We start from the raw sequence: 23,736 nt of genomic DNA on the forward strand, positions 1-23,736 counted from the left end.
AAAAATAAATAAAATCTTAAAAAAAAAAAAAAAAAGGAACCCTCAATCACAAATGTATAGGAAAGGGAAATAATTTTAAATTAATTAATTCTTAAGTTCTGCAAACAATGGCTCTTTTCTGATTAATGATTAACCCTTACCTGGAGTCTGACACCTATTTAAATAAAAATAACTAATAACAAATATAATTTTTATATTCTACACTGCTTTATCTAGGGAATTAAAATACCCCATCTTGTAATATTTTTAAAAGGATTAAGACTACACATTAAAATACCCTTCAACAAACGTTTTAAGATAAACTATAACTATAGTAAACAACATTGATTCAGTATATAGAACTGGTATATTTCAGATTAATACTACTTCTAGAATTCTGATTCTTTAGCTCTAAAACAGAACGAAGATCAAATTAACACCTGACACAGCCTCTGAGTATATCCTTCTACTGTAGTGCACAAAGGAATGGAGTATATATATTTATTTGTAAAATGTTGACTTGGTATTTTTATGTTGTTTGGTCTAACAAGTGAGAATTGCACTGTAAGAATCTCATGATTTACAGCCTACCCCATTCAGAATGAACTCTACTACAAACACAGAAATCTTTCAAAGTCTAGCAGATGATACCACCATATGCCTTATATTACACAGTATTGTTCAAGTATTACAAGGATGTAACTTTTAAAGTAATGATTACCTTTTCAAAATGCTTGACAGTTCCATAGTTTGGTTGCGTCTGGTTTTGTAATACTAAAAAAATATTTCCTAGTACAATTTAATTTTACTCTATAGATACCCAGGACTACCAGAAAGATGAACAGACAAGTGGATCGTAAAGCAAATTAAGCCTGAAACACTGCTATAGGCAAAAATGACAAAACTGAAGCTTTTTCACTTAGGGAATACCATGAGAAGGCATGGTTTCTTGGAAAGAGCAATAATCCTGGGAAAAATAAGAGGCAGCAAGAAAAGGGAAGAACAAATATGAAATGGACTGATTCCATAAAAGAAACCATAGGCATAACTACATGAGCTGAGCAGGGCTGTTGAGGACAGGATTTTAAGGACATTACTTGTTCATAGGGTAACAAGGAGTCAGAGCCATGTAACACACACAATACACATAAATAAGTCTCTAAAACTTAAGGTCCCTCCCACATGCCAAACACTATGAAAATCTTAGTAAAAATTTGTTAATTAAAGACAAAGATTTTTATCTAAAAAGTAACCAAATGGGAAAACATGAACTTCAATAGTAAAAAAAGAAACGACAGTTAAAATGATCACAGCAATTTCTTCTTTATTTAGAAATTTGTAACAAGACTTACTGCTTACCAGAGTCCAGTTAAATTACTGTATTTTATAGGTACAAAAAATGTTACATTGTTATGCAATTTATAATTTTTTTTAAACCTTAACATTTACGTTATACTTATTCATTTATTTATTGAGCACCCTCAGTGCGTCAAGCAATATTTTAGGCACCAGTACAACTGTTAATGAAAAAAGACTGAGATTAAATTCTAACAATTGAGAAATAGTTCACCGCACACAGCACATTATGGTAAATGATTTAGACATTAAAATTTAATTTTTGCCATGACCAGTGGGACTCAGTTGGTTGGGCGTCGTACTGCAAAGTGAAAGGTCACCAGTTCAATTGCTGGTCAGGACACATGCCTGGGTTGCAGGTTCAGTCCCTGGTTGAGGTGAATGCGAGAGGCAGTCAATGAATGTTTTTCTCCCTCATTCTCCCTCCCTTTCCCTCTCTCTAAAAATAAATAAATACAATCTTTAAAATATATATATATGACTTTTAAGACTAACACTATGTAAGAAAAGGCAAATGCTTACTATGCACTAAAGAAAGCAGAAAAGATTTTTTAAAACAAAATTGGTGGAAGGGAAAAGAAGAGCAAGAAATAACATTAGCATGTAAGTGGTTTTTCTAGAATAATAAAATTATTGGTACTTTATAGTTCCTATAAAAGGTGTATACATCTGCAAGTAAATTAAGTAATAAAACAATGATGTGAAGTACATTATTTTGTAGAGTAACATACTATCAGAAGTAGTAGGCCACATTTTCACAGATTTTTATACTAAGGGAATTGCTCAATATCTTACTAAAACCTGAACTAAAAGGGAATTGCTCAGTATTTTACGAAAACCTGAACTAAGAAATAGTACCTTTTAAATAGTTGAAATAAACAATAAAAGCAAATAGCTGTAAAAAACAATTGCATATACAAAGAATCATTAAGAGAAAAAAATTTTTAATCCTATCCTGAGGACTTTTTTTCATTGCTGTCAGAGAGGAATGGAGAGAAGGGAGAGAGAAGCATTAATTGTTTGCCTTCTACATGCGTCTAGAGGGAGGTGCCTGGAAGGGGGAATCATATATGCACCTGACTGGGTTGAACCTGGAACCTTTCCTTAGGGATGATGCTCCAACCAACTGAGCCACACTGGCCAGGGCTAAACAAAGAATCTTTTAACAAATCCCATCAATTTCTCTTTTAATTCAATGAAATATTACATTCCTTTAAACTCTGTCACCAAATATCAAGATACCTACTGTTTGTAGTAAACACATGAGGGTAAATCGATTTTCAGGAAAGAAAATCACTGGAGGGTCATCCCAAGATACTTCTGCTATTCATCTATGAATTTTAAATGATAATATTTACATACACTCAAGAAAATAATTCAGGAAACTTGCCTGCTTGTCTCACAGGTAAATCCAGTTGTTCTGACATAGTAATCTGAAGCAGTGTCGAAACAAAATTCAGAGACTTGTGTGCCTACAAACAAGAACATACATTTTAAATTTCAGCAAACAAATATTCTCAGTACTCTATTCCACTACTTGACTGACACTAAAGGCTCTAAGTTGGTCCTAGCCTTATTTCCTGTCACTCACCTACAATAACTCAAAAAAATTTAACATCATAACTCCTAAAACACTTTGAATGTTTGCATTTGCCTGCATTCTGCTGCACTTTCCATTTACCCCAGTTAGCATTCTTAACCTACACTGGTGGCAGCAGATCAAAAACAATTTCCTCTGTGATGTCAGTTTCCCCAATTCAGTAATAATTTCTCCATAGACACATACTATCAAATGGCAAGAAACAAACTAAATTAGTAAAAATTAACCTGGGGGTAGACTTCAAAGGTGTTAATAACATTCTATTTCTTAACATGGATGTGTTATAATAACAAGTGTGCTCAGTGCGTAAAAATTAATTAACTGTACCCTTATGGCCATGTTTCTGTATGGATGTTTTATTTCAAAAGAAAAAGAAATAACTAAGCGTTCAATAAAAGTAGGATATAAACTATATAACGATAATTTAATAAGTACATTATAAGTTTATGCAATTCAACATACACAGAAAATGAAATACACCAAAAATACTAAGTTATCTCTGGAGTGGTGGGATTATAGAGGACTTATTCTTTATACATTTTCTATTTTCCAAAATTTATACTCTGAACATGGGTCACTTTCATTAACACTACAAAAAAGTTACTTAATAATTCCTAAATTTGTCATATTTGTTTTAAATATATTTATTTATTTTTAAAGATTATCTATTTTTATAGAGAGGAGAAAGGAGGGAGAAAGAGAAACATCGATACATGGATTGGTTGCCTCTTGCCATGCACCCCTAGGGGACCAAACCTACAACTCAGATATGTACCCTGACCAGGAATCAAACCTGCAACCTCTTGCTTTGTGAAGGATGCCCTACCAACTGAGCCCCACCACTCACAGATGCTTCTAACATTTTTAAAAAGAACTGAACCTTCAAGTTAAATTCCCCTCTTGCATGTTTTCCCAGTTTCACTCCCTCTCCCCCAATTTAACCACAACCTATTATGTCATCTCCTCCTTCCAGCCCATGTTTTAATATTTTTCTGTGCATGTTTACATAAACAGTGATTTTTATTTTAGTTTCTTCTTTACAGTCTTCCCCTCCCCACATTCTCCAAAACAAGAATTTCCCTTTGGATATAAAAAAATTTCTTCCACATTAGAACCTAGAGAGACACTTTATTCACTCAGTCACTCCTAAAATTATTTATGTAAGTGTTCTTGGTGCAAGACACCCTGCCAAGAGCCGTGAATACAGGGTTGAACAAAACAAATAAGGCTCTGTGACTTTGTGGAAACTTAAGATTTTCATGAAGGAAATCAAGATAAACAGTCAACTACAATAAAGTATAATGAAGTAGAGGATACAATGGAAGAATCTAAAGAATCTCCTAAATTTAATATAATCTAGAATTCCCCTAAAAGGAAAAACTCTTAATCTCCTGCTTAAATTTAAGACCTGAACAGGAGAAATTAAGTGGATGAAGGGGATGTATTTTCCCTTCCCAGTGCTCTAAATAGATATGAACAGTTAACCACTATTTCATTAAACACCCTTCCATCTACACAATTCACAGCCCACTTTTCCTTGTCCTTTCTCAGGCTCCTTTGCTGGTTTCTCATCCTATTAATCTATAAAAGCTAGAGAGAACCTGGTGCCAGGACTCAGTCATGGGGTGTCTTTTCCATTCCCCAGCTGATTTTATCCAACCCATCTTTAAACAAAATGTCAAGTATGTTATTTCCAGTCCAAATCATTCTAACAGACCTATTTAACATCCTTAACTTCATTATCCCAAACTTCTCACTTACCATGTTCGATGCATCTTTTCCCCTAAAAGCTATAGCTCTATTTCCTTGTACCACCTCATCACTATTCTCAGTTATTCACGCCTGAAACCTGAATGTCATTTTTAATAGTTCCCTCTTCAACACATCAGGTCTTGTGAATTCTATACCCAAAATGCTTATATAATTAAAATATATCCCCTTTCTCCATTCCCATCAACACCAACCTAGTCCTGGCTTTACACCTGTCTTTCCTATTAATTAGACTTTAAACTCCACGAGAGTAGGAACTATACTGTTTGTACACCCAGTTCCTCATGATGCTTGGCATTTAAGATATTTGACAAATTTATTAAATGAACTGAATTAATCAACAACAATAAAAATGCCTTGGAACCAGTTATAATCACCCAGGAGCACTGTGGAGTGAAAACAGGTATTTATACTCAAGGAGTACAGATTAGCCCACAAATAACACTGCTATGCATACTATGACTATGGCACTTTAAAAAAAAATTTATTTGAGAGAGAAAAACACAGATTTGTTGTTCCACTTATTTATGCATTCACTAGTTGATCTTGTATGTTCCCTGACCGTGAATAGAACTTGCAACCTTGGCATATGGGGACCATGCTCTAACCAAACTGAGTTACCTGGCCAGGGTGACTATGGCACTTTTAAAGCCACTTATATTACAGAATATATCTTATCTCCTATATCAAATTATGAACTCCTAGAATCAGATAGTGCTGGTTATAAATACAAGGTAGGACAAATGTAGGTTTACAGTTGTGAGTCTGCAAAACAGTTTATTCTTGTATTATTATTTATTAATTATTGTATTACTTTCCATACAAACACTGTAAACCTACTTTTGCCCCACCCTATATGGGTGATGCCACTTTCTACATCTTTAACTCTTGAGCAAGTTGATTCAGGAAACCTAAGGCTTAATTACAAAATTAGTATAACAAAATCTACTTCACAGGATGGATGTAAGGAATAAATAAAATATGGAAAACTTTGTCGCAAATATCAAGACTTAACAAATGTTGTTTCTATAATTATATATATGTAGAATCGCATCTTTTTCAGAGAGTATGTACTAAAACCAATAGGGCATAAACTAAATATTGCCAAGTTAATCTTTAGTTCCTTAAATCACCCATAAAGTACAGCATATGTGGTTTTGTATATACGAAGGGGGACCCCCCCCAAAAAAAACCCAGAATTATCTTCTAGCAGGTGAAACTTTTGTAGTACAGGACTCCCCCACTGGGTAAGTGTTCCAGAAACCCACCCCTATCATTGGACCAGCTGACATGAGAGGTTTTGTTCGGCTTCAGTGAATAATTTTGAAGACTTTTTCAGCATGTTTGCCCATTTCATGATGGGTGATTTAAAAGAGCACCTGCCCACACTGCGCTGAGTGTTCAGCAGTTTTTGACCAAAAACTGCAAGACCCCTATTCCCCACCCTCACTATTCACCGAGTGACTTTTTGTTTCTGCAGATGAAAAAAGCCCTCAAAGGGAAATATTTTCCCAGTGTGGAAGAGGCGAAACAAAAAACAGCAAAATCACTAAAAGGCATCAAAATTGATGAGTTCAAAAACTGTTTTGAGCAGTGGAAAAGTCTTGATAGGTGTACTACATCAAGTGGAGAGTATTTTGAAGGTGACTGAGGTTAAACATATAAGAATGCACAATATTTTATAAATTGTTTTGGGTCCCCCCCCACCCATACAACACTTTCTTGAGGCCACAATATTGCTTTTTATTTTTTCCCCCCACTGAGTTGAGAAAGACTGCTTTCTATGACTGGAACCCCAACTAAAGTTATTTATTGGTTTATGTTTAGTAGTCATGTTAAAACCGCCACAACCACCAGTTTTTGTTGGATGGATGGATAGCTACACATAACTTAAAAGTGAGCACATGTCACTCACTGTATCTTCCTACAGCACAACAGGTAACCCATAAATGTTACATTAACAAAGGACCTTTATCAATTTCTAACTTCTTAAGGTTTAAATATGAAAAAAATAAAACTGGGCCCTGGCCAGTGTAGCTCAGTTGGCAGGAGCATCATCCTGTACACCAAAAGGTTGGGGGTTTGATCCCTGGTCAAGGCACATATGGGAGGCAACCAATTAATGTTTCTCCCTCTCTCAAATCAATACATATTTTTAAAATATTTTAAAAATAAAACTGTAAGAGTAATTGAAGGAAACCAAGTTATATGTTTTTATCATCTTAGTGAGGAAACCTAACCGTGACACCAGAAGCTCAAAGCCATAAGAGTTTTAGTATCAAGTAGATAAAAAGTGAAACTCATATGCTCCCCCCATCAGTATAAACAATGTAAAAAAGAAAACATCCGCACATCTGAGGAAGAATTAATCAGTCAAAAGTAAAAAATAAAAAAAGCAAATAGCAAATATATACAAGTAAATTACAAAAGAATTAGTACAAGTGGACAGGATAGTCCTACCTCAAAACAATATATGCAATACACCAAAGTGCCAGTGAAGATGTGAAAAAATAAAAGGAACTCATACAGTGCTGGTATATGTATAAACTGGTACAACCATAACGGAAAACTGGCAGTTTCTAACATGCACCTAACTTTATAACCAAGCAACTTTACCATTATATATGCAAAAGAAATAAAAGAGTTTATGCCAACAATAAAACCTGCCCACTGACAAGTAAATTTATAAACAAGCTGTGGTACAATTGATACAATGAAATACTATACAATATCTTAAAAAAATAAAACCAACCTACAGAGTCAAGCAATAAATACAGATCTCAAAAACACGCTGAGAAAGGAGCTAAACTACCTGGGCACATACCATATAACTCTTTTTTATGTACATGAAGGTCAAGGACAGGAAAATCTAATCTATAGTTAACAGAAGTCATAATAATGCTAACCTGATGGAGAGGAAAAGGTATTGAGAAGATTCTCAAGGGAAAGTTAGCTGTACGCTAATGGAAATGTTACATACACATACCTTGTTGTGGATGGTGGTCATCTAGTAAATCTGACTGAGCTGTACATATTTTTGAGCTTTGTATTATTACATGTAAACTATTCCTCAATTAAAAAAAAACTCAACAGGACTACTTTTGCTTGAACATTCATAGCATTATTATTCAGAATAGCTCAAATGTGAAAACAACCCACATGTTCATCAACTGATGGATAAGAAAATGTGTTATTTGGTAATAAAAAGTATGAAGTACTGATACAAGCTACAACATGCATAAACTTTAAAACAATTATGCCATATGAAAGAAGCCAGTCACAAAAGACATATCATATATGTTCATTTATATGAAACATCCAGAATAGGTAAATCTGTAGAGATAGAAAGTAGCCTAGGTGAGAGAGTATGGGGAAAGATAGGAAATGACAGCCAATGGGTATGGGGTTTCTTTTTATTTTTTAAATTGATTTTGAGAGGAAGGGAGGGGGTGGGGGAGAGGAGAGAGGGAGAAAGGGAAGAAGGGAGAGGGAGAGGAAGGAAGGGAGGGAGGGAAACTTCGATTTGTTGTTCCACGTACTTATGCATTCATGGGGGGCTGACCCCGAAACCTTGGTATATGGGTGGAGGGATGCTTTAACCAACTCAGCTACCCAGCCAGGGAAGATTGTTTCTTTTGGGGGTGATGAAAACATTCTCAAGTTTGTGGTGATGACTGCATAACTCTGAATATATCAAAACCCACTAAATTGGACACTTTATGTGGCTGAATTCAATAAAATTATATTAAAAACTGAACTATGAAAATAATTTAATTACTTATTTTAAAAACCTACTCTTTTGTCACTTGGCCTTCAAAAACACACAAGGATAGCCCTGGCTGGTGTGGCTCAGTGGATTGAGCGCCAGCTTGCGAACCAAAGGGCTGCTGGTTCGCTTCCCACTCACGGCACATACTTGGGGGGCTGTGGGTCAGGTACCGAGGTGGGGGCATACGAGAGGCAACCACACATTGCTGTTTCTCTCCCTTTCTGTCTCCCTCCCTTTCCCTCTCTCTAAAAATAAATAAATAAATAAACTTAAAAAAAAAAAAAAAGGATAAATCTAAAGTGCAACTGATGAAAATAATTACTTTCAGACAACTGAGCTAGACAGACTAAGGTTAAGAAGGAAAGGATATTTCTATCAATGAAAAGAGCAGAAGCAAACTCAACCTGGGGCATCTACCTACCTACCCCATAAAAATTTCCATCCTGCTGAAATCCCTAATGTAGGAAATCTTGCACCCTCCCAAAGAAGTTAACAAATAGATTTAAAGCAATACTAAATATCAAATACCAGATTCTCAAGAAAATTGAGACAGAAAGTAGATTACCAGTTGTTTGGGGTTGGGACAGGGGATTAACTGTAAATTGGAAGGTGTAATTATTGGGGTAATAAAAATGTTCCAAAACTGGACTGTGCTGATGGTTATACCACTCTATAAATCTACTAAAATCACTGATTTTCTTTTAAAACAGGTGAATTTTATGGAATGTAAATTATACCCTAAAAAGTTTTAAAATGAAAAAAAAAATCATAAAACATAGATCAAATAAAAATATACGTTAAATGTTCAAATTAGGAATAACCATTCTTCTAATTATTGTCTTTCTGCAATTCTTGGGTATACCAAACTATATTTAAAAGAATTCCTACCACTATTAACTATTATTATATTTTTAATCATATGTTAAAAGATCTTTATATTTTTATGGTAATTTAAAAATAAACAAGTAAAAATATCATTAGCATCAATCTTTAACACAAAAATCCTTTAAAATTTGAGTCATTATGGTATTATTCTCAACAGTTTGGCAAACATTGATATAATCCTCAGAAGATGCTACAATAAATATTTTATCAGTCAAAGTATAAATGTAACCTCTGAATGCTGACACTAATTACAGTACCCAAAACTATAACAACAACTGGGTCAGGTCAGTATACATGATCACCTAGTGGTAAAACTATACTCAAGTTTAAAAGCTAACCATAACACAAAAAATGTCATCAATCCAGAGAATCCAATATTCACCCTCAACACATCTAATCAAAATTCTCAAGGGCCCCAACTCCCATCTCCATTTCTTAAATCCACTCCACTTACTAGTACTTACAACACACCAGACATTATAAATAAAAAATCACTATAAGATAGGTTGGAATAAAAATTCTATAGGACTATCAGGTAAAATTTTGAATTAGACCCTAAACGACTTAAACCCACAGAAACAGGGAGAAGGATTTTTAAAAGGAAAAGAAGGTTTGGGTTTTATTAAAGTATTAGGCGAATGAGAGAATAGTGAAAGAATTGTGACCACTTCAAAAGCTTGTAAATAAACTTTTATTTTTTTTTTTAAGTTTTTACATGATCCTATTGGTGCTGTAGGAAGATAAGGTCTTGAAGTCGTATAAAGGACACAATTCTAGGATAGATGCCTACAAAACATTACAGGTAGGAATCTATTATTCTTACAATATAGGCCTGAAAAAAACTTAATACTCCACAGGCAGCTTCCCTTACTCCCCCAAATAAAGTCTAACTTTACAAAATAAAAAATATATGAAAAACAAATCTATCCACGCAAACTCCCCTGGTTCTACAACACTTTTAACCTACAATCTTTTCCCCACTCTCTTGCTAGCATTTATACTCTGTAACCCTGTAACCCAAAATTGCTTTCTCCAAGTTTACCAATATCTTAAAAGCTTTCTCCCTTCAAAGTCATTTTACTTTAACCTCCCCTCACTTAGAAATGTCAACAACCCCTTTTTAGCTTTTTACTTAATACAAAAGCAATTCATGTTTACTGGTAGAAAATTTACAAATGTATTTAAGGAAAAAAGGGAACTAAATTGCTCACAACCAACCTTCTTACTTGAAATTCTTTTCATTGGCTTTCTTCTACTTTCATGCACAATTCTCCAGTCTTTTTCCTGTTTCTCCAAGTCCCCAAAAAGGGCATGGCCCAAAGTGTAGCTCTTCAGCCCACCCCACACCTCTGGATCATACTCACTCTCAATTCACCTGCAGAAAAAAAAATTACTTTTCCACTGATGCTTTTTCTCTTAAACTTCAATCCCACATTCCTAAATTGCCTGCTAGACATTTTCTCCTGGATGATTACCAGCACATCAAACCAGACTTAAAACTTGTCATGTTTTCTCTAATATCAGTTTCTCCACCAGATCCACATTTTCAAGGGTTAAGTAACCTCTTACTCTTGAAGAGGTTACTTTTTATTATTTCTCTCCATTGGGATGCAATCAATTAGCTACCATAACACCATTTATAAGAGAGAGGCTTAAGGGCACTGTGACATCAAAGTTTACATAAAATGAATACAAATAGATAATTTCAAGAGTCCAGGGATTCTATTCTTTCTGTTTTGCCTTTGATAAAGGCAAATACTTTATTTCACCCACATGCAATATGAGGTATAGTGAGGTTAAGTCATCACTGTGGTAGAATCAGGAATGAGGCTCTTCACGGTGTCCTCCTACCTTTCATTAAGTAAAGGTAATACTTAAATACTTTCCAACTAGGGAGTTTTATAAAACTTTTAAATTATAAATTACTTAAGACCAAAAGAAAACCCCACCTTAAACCAAATTTATCATTAATGTGCCACTGACAGGAACAAATAATAAGTAAAATGACATATACATCTAATAATCTGAAAAAGAAATGTGTTTTCTTATCAATATTAATACAGTGCTATCTTTCTTTCAGATCTTTAACATGCTACGTCACTGATAACCTCCTAACAGCCAAAGTACCCAGGGACTTTCCTCTCCCAAATTCAAAACCAAAATTACTTAGTCATATATATATATATACATATTTTTTAAACCCACTACCAAGGATATTTTTTATTATTGATTTTAGAGAGAGGAAAGTAGTTAGAGAGAGAAAAAAAAATCGATGTGAAAGAGAAATTATCAATCAGTTGCCTCCTGCACGCACCCCAACATTTTGGTGTACAGGATGACACTCCAACCAACTAAGCCACCTGGTTAGGGCAGCAATTTTCTTAATTAAGGGATGTTTCCTGCTCAGACTACATACTGTCTTCAAAAAATATACACTATATATATCTTCATAAATATTTTGCTAATCTCCAGACATGCCAAATTGTCCTATAATGCTGTCATTTTGTACTTTTCCAGATCTAAGAGTTTCATTAATTAAACACTGCATAAGTTCTTTAGTAAAATTAAACTAACCATTTATTTATAAAATATGTAACTTTCAGTAGTAGTAGCAATCTTCTGTGAAGATCCCATTAGTGACTCAGGGTAGTTTATGAATGTTAAATAAAATATCAAGAAACTAATCAAAGCCCACTTGCTTTTTCACATAAAGAACGAGAGAAAGCAGCATTTCTGCCTTTATAACCATTTTGAGCACATCAGGCTTAAGAACTGTGGGTTTAAAAGGCTTCTAGGTAAGCCTCCTAATTCCACTTAGGGCATTTTTCTTGGCTGCAAGCATAAGAGAATATTGATGCTGAGATCGTATCTGCCTTAACCAAAGTCAAATTTAATTGTTTCCTCATCTAAAACTTACACAGCTATTATGAGGGCTCTGTTGACTATGGAGCTCCAGAAAGCCAGGAATCATGAATTTCTTTGTATCTACAACTTAGCTCAGTGCTTAGAAGAAAGACATTGCTATTGCATGAACCAGACCGGAAACTGTCTTTCAGAATAAATATTTCAAAAAAAAAAAAAGTTTCCTAACATTATGTTTAAAACTTTTGGAGATATATTTTTTTATAAAAACCGATGAACTTTTTAAGTAGAAGGGACAGCAATCACCTAGTTCAAATAAAATTAAGTTAAAATAAAATGTAAGAATGAATATATAAGATTAAGTGTTTAAAAAAAAAAGATGAGTTTGAAGTTTACACATTACCACAGAAGGTCAGAGAGGGAAAATATGGCATTTAAGATGGGATTCATGAGATTTATAGGTAAGAAAAATTTTAGTTTTAGGTGAGAAGAGCTTAACAGGAGGGGTGAGCAGAATGAGCAAAGGTCTGTATATGGAAAGGTTTTCACTAAAGAACACTGGCAGTTAAAGCAGGAAGAGAACAGAAACTGTTATCTTAAAATAATATGCCAAAGACCTTCAGAGATGTTTTACAATATCTATCTCATAAATGAAAAAACAAGTATTTCTGAGTGTGTGTGTATACTCAAAGGGAAGGAGAGTACTGTATTTGTATCCTCCAGAGCAAACAGTTTCTGGAACATAATAAACAGTGTTGAATGAATGAGTATCAAATGTCACATTTTAGATGATATAAATAAAACAAATTTTTAAAAACTACTTCTAGCCCTGGCTGTTGTGGCTCGGTGGATTGAGTGTCAACCTGTGAATGAAAGGGTCTCCAGTTTGATTCCCAGTCAAGGCACATGTCTGGGTTGCGGGCCAGGTCCCTAGTTGGGGGTGTGGAGAGGCAACCACACATTCATGTTTCTCTTCCTCTTTCTCCATCCCTACCCCTCTCTCTAAAAATAAATAAATGAATTAAAAAAAAAACAATTACTTTTAGATATACAGAAGTCAATAATCTCAAAGAACAGAATTTAAATGAGAAGTAACAGATCCCTGTAACACAAATCTACTTTAAAGATTCAAAGATGGGTACTCTCAACGTTTTCTATTATTCAAATTCTAATTTCTCTTTCATTCAGCAAATATTTACTGAGAGCCTGTAATGTTTTAGGCACTGTGCTTATAATTGTGCCAATTTTCATGTTACAGTAATTGTTTCTACTTAAATGATCTCAGTGCCCAAAGAATACGTACTTGTGTTCTTTAACCATTAGCACTGATCATTTTCTACTGTGATGTACAACTATTTAGTTAATTGAGTAAGGTAGGAAATAAAATGTATGGCATGTTGGATTGGTTAATTAACTAGCAGTTCAAATAATCTGGAGAACTTAGTAGGTACAAAACACTTTCTGAAATTTTTTACATGCCATCATCTCATTCAACCCACATTACACAATGACATACATACTATAACTACTTTCATTTTATCCATAGGGGAAAAGAATACTTAAGAGGTAAAATAACTTCCCTAAGATCCCCCAGCTAGCACACAATTCTTCAGTATTTTTTTTTTTTTTAAGGTAAGGTGGTTTTCAATTTTATTTCTAATAATAGTTGTACTTCTTTTAATGTTCTTCTCTAGTCTTTGATGCAAAGTTTGTTAGAATAGCAGTTCAAAAAATTTTCATAACATACTACAGAGTAAGTCAATGTGGAATACTAAGTATCTTGAAAATATCTGCCAAAGAGTCCTTACTGTGGTCTCTAACAGTCTAATGACTTTCTCAATTATATATATATGTGATATAAAAAATATATAAGCACCCCACAATCCTTGAGGTAGAAGTGGTATAATATATTAAAGCCTACGTTGTTTATTATAACAAGAAGTCAGTAAAGCCTATCATTGACAAATCAAGAATTACAGTAACAAAAGACAGATTCCTGACCTCCCTAAACTCAAAAATTATACTTGGAATACGTAAAATATATATGATGAATCAGTGCTATAAAGAAAAACAAACAGGCAAACGGAGATAGGGGTGTGTAGTCTTCGAACTCATTAGTGATATGGAGACAGCTGAATGGTGATAAAGAGAAGTGAGAGAAACAAGTCTGGGAGATAAATGAGTAATCAGGGTTCCAAGCAGATGGAATAGTTTAGAGCAGTCACTCTAAGGCAGAAGCACTTTTTAAAAATACTATTTCCACTATAATACTCTGAAATTTACAATTTTTAGTTAGCTGAAGAGATTCATTCCAATGTCAATGATCTTTTGTTTTTAACTAAATGAACCAAAATATAACTTTAGTTGAGACATCATGGAATGATTGGTTCATCCTATCTTAGCCAAGCAAGAAGAGCTTGCCAGAAATAAAATATAACTTCCTCATTCTCACTAGTCAAGCTTCTTCAGGATTTATCTGGGATCTATTTCCTAAATTGAGGTTCTGTCACAGAAAATTAATCAAAAAGTTTTCAAATGGAATCACTTCATTAAAATGAAAATTAGAGCCCTGGCCAGGCAGCTCAGTTGGTTAGTGTTTTCCCCATACACCAAGGTTGTGGGTTCCATCCTTTAAGGCACATACAAGAATCAACCAATGAATACATAAATCAGTGGAACAACAATCAATGCTTCTTTCTCTCTCTAAAATCAATAAAAAAATAAAATGAAGATTGGAGATGAGAATAACTATTCTAAGATAAGTTATCTTAGAAAATTACCAAAAAATATAGGTGTAATAACTGAAAAAAAATTACAAAATATTAATAGCTAACAATCACAGAAATGCAGGCCAGATAGCAAATTTTCTTTGACAGAAGCATAGTTTGCTGTTCCACACTATTCCAAAACCCTAAGAACAGCTTAGCAGTTAAGTAAAAAATACTTCAAATACTATTTTGATTATTTATCTTCCAAAAATGCTGTGAAATACTTATCCCAGGTCTCTATTACAAGACGTTAGTTCATAGAACTAGACATTCAATACCAGCTTGAGGAATAAATAAATTTCAAATTTGCAGGAAGTATTATTTATCCAATTTTTCTACAACTCTTTCTTTTAAATAAATTAAAAATAATAATTATGTGCAAGTATGTTAAAAATAATGTTATTAGAGCAAGGTCATGATAGAAATAACTAAGACTGAACTTTTAGAATGTGTGGGCTTATATATGAATTAATACTTCACAAACAAAATAATGTTCATCTTAGCTTAGCACAAATAAAAATAGTGATCTGTAACTCTCTATAGTTTAGTAATGATTCAAATTGGAAATGTCTCAACTCATTATCCTTCTAAGGCAACTTTGAGCCTAAGAAACTGAGCATCACTCTCAGTATGATCTAATGGTGATTTCACTTACATATAAAATATTTAACTTAAAAAAATAATAATTTTACATTTAATTTGCCTTAGCTCTGTGGGCAGTACTCTTAAAATATAAGCTCCTTAGGGGCAGAGATCTCTAAAACTCCATTGTACATTGAAGATGTTCAATTAGGAATACTCCTGCAGCTTCTATTAAGTTAATGTTTTTATTTTGTGTGGTTTTTTTTTTTATTTCTCTTAAGTTAGTGTTTTTAAATGATTTACCTACCAACTAAGAGAAGCATAAAAACAATTCAATTTCTACTTTAAAAAGGGACTTCTTTTACGTTAAAAAAATTTACATTAAACTTAACTAAAGCTGACAAGTCGGTCATATCAAAAGACAATTAACTGGCATAGGAAGTTAAGAGGTCTTCTTAAGAAACCTTTAAAATACTAAAATATAAAAAGTTACAAAAAGTTAGAAACAAAGAATGAAATTAAAGATAGTACAATAAAATATCCACATAACAAGCCTGTTTTCCAAGGAGTGGTCCCCCCAAAAATATGGGGAAAAAAGAAAAACCCCTCAGCGAGTTTGGCATGTTTCAAGGCCCTGTCACTGGACCATCACAGCAACCCTGTGGCCTAATTTTATGAATGGGAAAAACTCTGCATCAAAAGGTTATGCGACTTGCCCAAGGTCAGTCAGGAAATCAGTGGTGCAGCTCTACCTAGAAGGGTACACTTCACCTGTCTCCAATACATCGTCCTGCCTCCCCTGCCGCCTGAGGTAGAGTGAATGACACTCCCGCACTATCCTCAACTTGCTAAGGAGGCGGATGAAAGCTTTCCCTAGCAGGTCAGCCGGAGGAAAGTTGTACAGGTCACCGATCAGCCCAGTGAAGTGACATGCTAACAAGCGCAGCTCCCAAAGGTACAGCTCTACTTTCCCAGAGCCCCTCCAAATCCGGCGCCAGCAAGACTACTCCCGGAAACGTCTCAAAAACCTCCCACTGAGTTTCGCCCCCTCCCGGGCGCGAGGAACAGGCGGGCAATAAGCCAGAGGGCGGCCGGCCACCCGACCCAGCCATGTGTCCAGCCCGTCACGCCCGCTTCTCCTCAGCCGGTTCCTCGTGCCTCGACCACAGCCAGAGGCCCAGATCAGGACCCGACGCAAAGGCTGTCTGGGCCGCCCTCAGCACCACCATAGCAGCCTGAGGCGCCCTGGCGTGGCACTCGTTGTCAGGTCCCCGCCCCACCTCTCCAGTTGGGCCCCTCAGCGACGCCGTTCGCGTCTCTAGCCAGGCCCAGAGGGCTCGGCCTGCCACAGTGCGCCCGCCCGTCGCCGCCACCCCGGCGTCCTTACTTCATTGAGCTGGCGCTCGGCGGCCTCACGCAGGGCTGGGTCCATGGTGCCCCGCAGGGCCTCGATAATAGTGTTGGGGTCCATCGCAGCGCAGACTCGGTAAAACACAAGGCTCGAGTGCTTCTGAGCCAGAAACAGCGCCGCTCACTGCGCACATGGACCCGCCGCGCTCCGCAGCGGCAACCGGCGCGAAAGGAAAGAGAAGCGCCAAAGGCCCGGATAGAACCTCTTCCCCTCGGCGTGGAGGCGGGAGATGCTCCGGCAACTTCCTGTCGTCGCGCCGTGGAGCACCTTGGGATGTGTAGTCGACCTGTGCTGCCCGCAGCCCACGTGGTCTTGAGCTGTCGCTTGAGCTGAGAAGTCTTGCTATTCGAAAAGGAAAAATGTTCAGACTGCACAGAAAGAAAATTAAAATAGTTCAAAATATTTCACATAATAATATACTTATGGTGACTAAAAGGTGAATCTGATGCAATGAGTGATGCACTCTATTGCTAGTAGCTGTGTATTGAAGGAAAGCTTTTCAAAAGCAATTTGAGACGGTGTTTCTATATGCCATAGAAATGTTTATAGTCTTTGACCCAAGTAATCCCATTTATGAGACTACCCTGAGGAAATAACATAAAAGAGTAAATGACTTTATGTGTCAAAGGTATTTATCACATTACATATTTATTACAATCACCAGATACTAAAATTATGGCTTTGTATTGAATATCCAAATACAGGCAGAAACTTTATGTAAATCACATCTAAGTGCAGAATAAAAACATAATCCCTATTAAAACCCACCTTCTTTAAAACAGTTAATGGAACAGTTTCAGAGAGGTTAAATAACTTTCCCAAGGTCACTTAGGTCGTATGAGGTTCACCTAGAATGTTTCTGTTTTCAAAGTTTTCATTGCACTGAATTACTCTGCCTCAAGAGAAATGTTGAACAATATAGGAATAGTTAAGTAAATTACAAGAATCGAGTCAATTAAATATTTCACAGCATATAATATATAAACATTTATCATTATTAATATATAAAATAAATATTGTTTTAATATGCAAATATTTTATAGTATTTTTAATATAAAATTACAAATATTATATACCTTGTAACAACACAAAAACATTTATGTAGGGATACAGTTTTGTAACATGGACAAATACCGGGAAACCAGGCTGGCAAATGAAAGTAATTGGTTTACTTTCTTTTTCAAATTGTGAGAGAAAGTTACAGAGATAGTAGAAGTAAGCCAGCTGGGCTGTGTAGGCTCAGGAAACAAATTACAGAAGCAAAAAATAGGGCCCTTGGAGCTTAGAAGAGGGAAAGGCAAAGGTAAAGTGCCTTGGGGCAAAGAAGAGATGCGGTTGTGTTCCATAATAGGAAAGTGCCCCAGTAAATGGTTTTCTATTATAGGATGGTAAGATTCCGAATAATTTCCTTTCACATCTGCTATTGTTGTTATGTAAACATAGTGTTACACAGAAAACAGCAGGCCATGGACGAAGTCACAAAAGCCCTTCCTTTGTTTCACTGTCCCCAGGTTTGTTTGTTTTTTTAACTTACTGATTTTAGAGAGAGAGAGGAAGGGAAGGGAAAGAGAAATATTGATTTGTTGTTCCACTTATTTATGCATTCATTGGTTGATTCATGTATTTGCCCTATCTGGGGATCAAACCTGCAACCCTGGAATATTGGGATGACACTAACCAACTGAACTATCTGGCCAGAGCTCACTGTCCTCAGCTTTAATAAATGTACTCTCAAAATAATAATAACAATAATTTGAGAAACAATAAATACTTAAAATGAATCACAAGCCTTTAAAAACCATTTGTTAAAAGATTACTTATTGATTTTAGTTTGCAAAAAGGAGAAAGGGGGGCACAAAAAACTTTTTTCAGATAGTGGGGCTTTGCAATATTAGTAGTCTCTTATATGCCAGCCACTGTGCCTGGAAGTGAGATTCAATTATTCCTAATTATTCCAAATGAAGAATCCAAGGCTCAAATAGGCTATTTTAATTGTGAAAGGTCATAAAGATAACTTGTAGTTAGCTCTTTCATTGTACTGATACAATCTGTTTAAGAATTTTCTCATCTCCCAAATGTGAAAGCCTTGAAAATAAGGATTATGTTTTATTCACTTTCATCTCCTCACCTCCTAACACAGAGCTTGAGTATCTACCAGGAATTCAATAAATTGTTTAGTGACTAAATGGAGAAAGAAATGAATGAACCAGCAATGACTTGGTGGTTGAGTCAGAATCGAAACTTCAGTCTTCATGATTCCAAAGCCAGCCCTTCTTGCACTACTACGTATCTATTTTAGGTTCTAGAATTGACTTGTACATCATGGAATTTTGACAACTACAGCATAGCACAGTGTATGTAAAAGCACCTGACACATAGAAAGTGCTCCAAAAATGTTAATTCCTTCTCTCCCTGAATACTGGAAATTGAGAGCCAGCGAGGTTTGCAGAACTACAGCTGGAGCGGGGCCTGTGTCTCATGCTTCAGAGAAAATGGAGTGGATAGGGTGCTGGAACCTATCTAGGGAGCCAGAGTTCTTTTATCCACCTAAGGAACTTAGCTCCAAGACCCTTCAGGAGATTACTTGGCACTGTGATTAGCACACCCAACTTATTTATAGTTTTACTTTTATTTTGTCAAGATTGTGACACAGAGAATGTGACTTACATGACTAGAAATTTAAATGTAAGCTTCTCAAGGACAGGGACCATGACTGTTTTTTTTGTGGCAGACAGAGAAGTGAGTGTATGATCAATAAATAATGTGAAGATTAATGGGAAAAGCACTTAGTTAGGCCAGTATAAACATAAATGGTTAACCTTATCTCACCCCTCAATCCCAATTCCCAGTGCCACCGCTAACACAGGTATTTACACCTCCCTGGGTAAGTCTGAGGAATTCAGAAAAGTAGAAATTACAGGGTTTCAGAGCTAGTTTTGAGCTGGGATGTGATTAGATAAAAATTAAGAAGAGATAAAGATCAATGCAGGGTTCACTTGGTTAACTGATTTTATAAGGGATGATTCTATTCTTCAAAAGGGAAAAGAACCATCTCTGTCTATAGGTAAGGGAGAGATAATGGGGGTTCCGGGTGTGACCATAATAAATATAAGAGAATGGCAAGAATTAATCTTCTCTTTACAGCCCTTCATTGGAGGCTTTTGTGGGTGAACATTAATGACAAGGCCCTTGCACCCAAAAGCATCTTAAGGCCCAGACTGATCTGTTTGAGGTGACTGGATTTTGTCAAGACCTCGCACTCTAAACTTTTTATGTTAGGCCTATTTCAGATAGAACATTTTAGACAAAATTTTTTATAAAATTTAGTTTTTTCAATGAAGGCGGTCATTATATTTGTAACTAAGTGGAATTTTTACAACTTGGTATGATTTTTACTCTAAACAATTTAAAAGGTAGGGAATAAAAGAAAGATATGGAAGCTAAGAAAAGAGCTATTGAGTATGTTCTGAGGCATGTGCCACTTGTGCTGCCTTGGGTAAAACTTTTATAGCACTGGCCCTCATTTTTTGTTCCCATCTGTAAAATCAGTAAATAACCCTGTCCCAGGCTCCCGAAATTATTCTAAGAATCAAAGAGGTTGGAAAGTGTTTTGTAATTATTAAGTTCAGTACAGAAGTAAATTGGTATTGGTATTAAGGAAAGGGATGAGGAGAAAGGAAGGTCAGAGGGCAAGGAAGGAGAGAGTTAAAGAAAAAGAAGACTTACGGACATGAACAACAGGGTGGGGACTGACTATGTGAGAGAGGGGAGGTGGACAGGGAAGGGAAGAGCAATGGGGGAAAAAATGGAACAACTGTAACAAAAAAACAGTTTTAAAAAAGGAAGAAAAAATAAAAAATTTAAAATTCAACTAAAAAAAAGAAAAAGAAAGAAAGGGAAGAAATGAGGACAGCATCCTTCCCAGCAGCTGTAAGTCTGCATGATCAGCAATTTGGCTCATGTGTGTTAGAGCTTAGCATATATGTATACAAGGAAAGGGAAAAGACGACCCTGTATTGAAACAGTCACGCTAAGACCATTTTATTATTGCACTTCTTTTAAGTACGCTGATCTACATAAAATAGAATTTTATACTCAAAACCATATACACATTTTAATGATCAACTTCATCAAGATATAATTTATATAAAACTTAATGAGTTTTGCCATGGCTGAGTGGCTCAGTTGATTGGAGCGTCACCCTGTACACCAAAAAGTTACAGGTTTGATTCCCAGTCAGGGCACATACTTAGGTTGCAGGTTTTCAATTCCCTGTCAAGGGTGCATATGAGAGGCAACTGATCAATGTTTCTCTCTCTCAAATCAATGAACATATCTTTGGGTGAGGATTAAAAATAAAAAATAAATATAATGAGTTCTCACAAAGTTATACACTCATGTAACACCACCACAATCAACATCTGTATTATTCCATTGGTCCTTCCCAATAATCCTTACATGCTCTGCCCCATGCCACAGATACCGACTGATGTGTTTTCTGTCACTATTGATTCAATTTGCCTTTCCTAGAGTCTGGTGATGTGTGTGTGTGTGTATTTGTAGGTCTGGTAATTTAAAAAAGTCCTCACCCAAGGATATGTTTATTGATTTTGAGAGAGAAACATTGATGTGAGAGAGAAACATCAATCAGTTGCCTCCCGTAAGTGCCCTGCTCAGGGATCAAACCCACAACTTAGGTATGTTCCCTGACCAGAAATCAAACACACAACCTTTTGGTGTATGGAGCAACACTCCAGCTAACTTAGCCACCTGACCAAGGCAAGGTCTGGTAATTTTATTACTGGATGCTGGATATAGTGAATTTTATGTTAATCGAGTGAGTGATTTTCTTGTCTTTCTTTAATGAATGTTGCATTTTATCCTGATAAGAAAATAAGTTGTTGGAGTTTCAGTTTGATGTTTTTAAGGCCAAGTCTAAGTTAACATTTATTATAGGGTCTCTTACAGTACAACTAGGGTGTGGCCTATTGGGATTTTTATTATGTCTCAAGTGATCAACAAGGTCTCTATAGGCTGGCTGGTGGGAACTTTAGGGTCCCAGCCCTATGAGAACTCTAGGAACTGTGCAACTCATAGCTTCCCATTTACTCTTTGCCCAGTCTTTGAAGTTTCACTCTCTGTGTAAGCATACTAATATTCAGCGAAGACTCTGACTCCGTGTGGATTTCTCAAGCTCTTTTTCTGTGTAGTCTCCTCCTTTCAGAAACCCTACCCTGCTCTCACCATGCACTTTGGCCTCCCTAAACTCTGTATTCTAGACTCAATTAGACCACAGTGCTTTTTATGGGCCCCCCCCCTTTCTTGCCCTATGGTCCAGATTCTACCTTCAGACACAAAACTGGAGAAACTATCGGACTTATTTTATTTGTTTTCTTTCTCTCAGGGATCACAGTTTTAATCTGCTTCTTGTTTGAAGTCTGAAAACAGTTGTTTTATATATGTACTATGCTCAATTTCTACCTGTTTACAACAGGAGGTATTCACTGTTACTCCGCCACGGGGGGAAGCAGAAGACTCTCTCTGCAATTTTTAGCTACTATGCACAGGTGGATACACTCTTTATCACCTCAAGTATTCAAGGTAGCTGTGAGGATCAAAAAAGAAATCACATACCAGGATTATTCTTTTAATTCACAACGGGAAAATTTCCTTTTATCTGCCCACTCAAAGTGTGAGGAAGGAATGCTAATTACTTTGTCTTTTAATATGTCAAACATAATTAATGGTCTTTTAATATGCAGAGTTAGCACAACAGACAAATTGAAAGGGAAGAAAAAATCAGAACACATATGAGGTAGCCTCGGGCCACAATTCCCAGAAAACTCTAACCTGAGGTCAGATTACCCCACTTCCCTGGAAGGAGGTCTGTGGTTAGATGTTTGGTAGCCTTCATTTTCTACAAAGGGAATCTAACTGAGAGCTGACCCAGAAACACCTAGCTTTTAGCTGGCAAAAATTATTCTAGTCATCTGTAGAAGGAGCATTAGCCTCAAATTCAAACAGATGTGGGTTGAATCTTGACTATAACTTCCTAGCTTTGACTTAACTGAGGGCCTCCATTTTCTCTTTTGTATAATAGGAACAACAGCAATTCTGTCATCAGGTTGGTATAGATCATGTATACCAAGCAATTAGTACAAACCCTATATGCATAGTGCCCAGAGTACAGTTAACTCAACAAATGGTCATTTGAACAGACACCTCACCAAAACAGATGGCAAATAAGCATATGAAAGAATGCTCCACATCATATGTCTCTGTGGAATTACAAATTAACACAAATCAATGAGTTACCCCTATGAATAGCTAAAATCCAAAACACCCAGAACACTAAATGTTAATGAGAATGTGGAGCAACAGGAACTTCCATTCATTGCTGATGAGAATGCAAAATGGTACAGCCACTTTGCAAGAGAGCTTGGCAATTTCTTACAAAACTAAACGTATTTTTACCATATAATCCAGCAATAACACTCCTTGGTATTTACTCAAATGATTTGAAAACTAATGTCCATACTAAAATCTGTACATGAATATTTACTGTAGCTTTATTCATAATTGACAAAACTTGGAAGCAACCAAGATGTTTTTCAATAGGTTAATGTATAAGCAAACCATGGTACATACAACGGAATGGAATATTACTCAGCAATAAAAAGAAATGAGTTAGCCCTGGCCAGGTGGCTTGGTTGGTGGGAGTATTGTCCTATACATCAAAAGGTTGCAGGTTCAA

At 35.9% G+C, this 23,736-nt stretch overlaps 1 protein-coding gene across 1 annotated transcript in view; it reads right to left on the reverse strand.

Annotated features, from left to right (window-relative positions):
* Nucleotides 1-17,194, reverse strand: part of IPO7 (importin 7) — a 63,044-nt gene extending 45,850 nt beyond the window's left edge. Inside the window, exons 1-2 of the mRNA XM_090264134.1 lie at nt 16,959-17,194; nt 2,726-2,807 (exon numbers count right to left, since the gene is read on the reverse strand). Of these exons, the coding sequence (XP_090120260.1) occupies nt 2,726-2,807; nt 16,959-17,042 (166 nt within the window). The 5' untranslated portion in view covers nt 17,043-17,194. The remainder of the gene's footprint in view (nt 1-2,725; nt 2,808-16,958) is intronic.
* Nucleotides 17,195-23,736: the final 6,542 nt, after the last annotated feature.

The sequence above is a fragment of the Furipterus horrens genome, unplaced genomic scaffold (genome assembly GCF_987537825.1).
Source record: "Furipterus horrens unplaced genomic scaffold, mFurHor1.1.pri manual_scaffold_2, whole genome shotgun sequence".
In the NCBI taxonomy this organism is placed as follows: Eukaryota; Metazoa; Chordata; class Mammalia; order Chiroptera; family Furipteridae; genus Furipterus; species Furipterus horrens.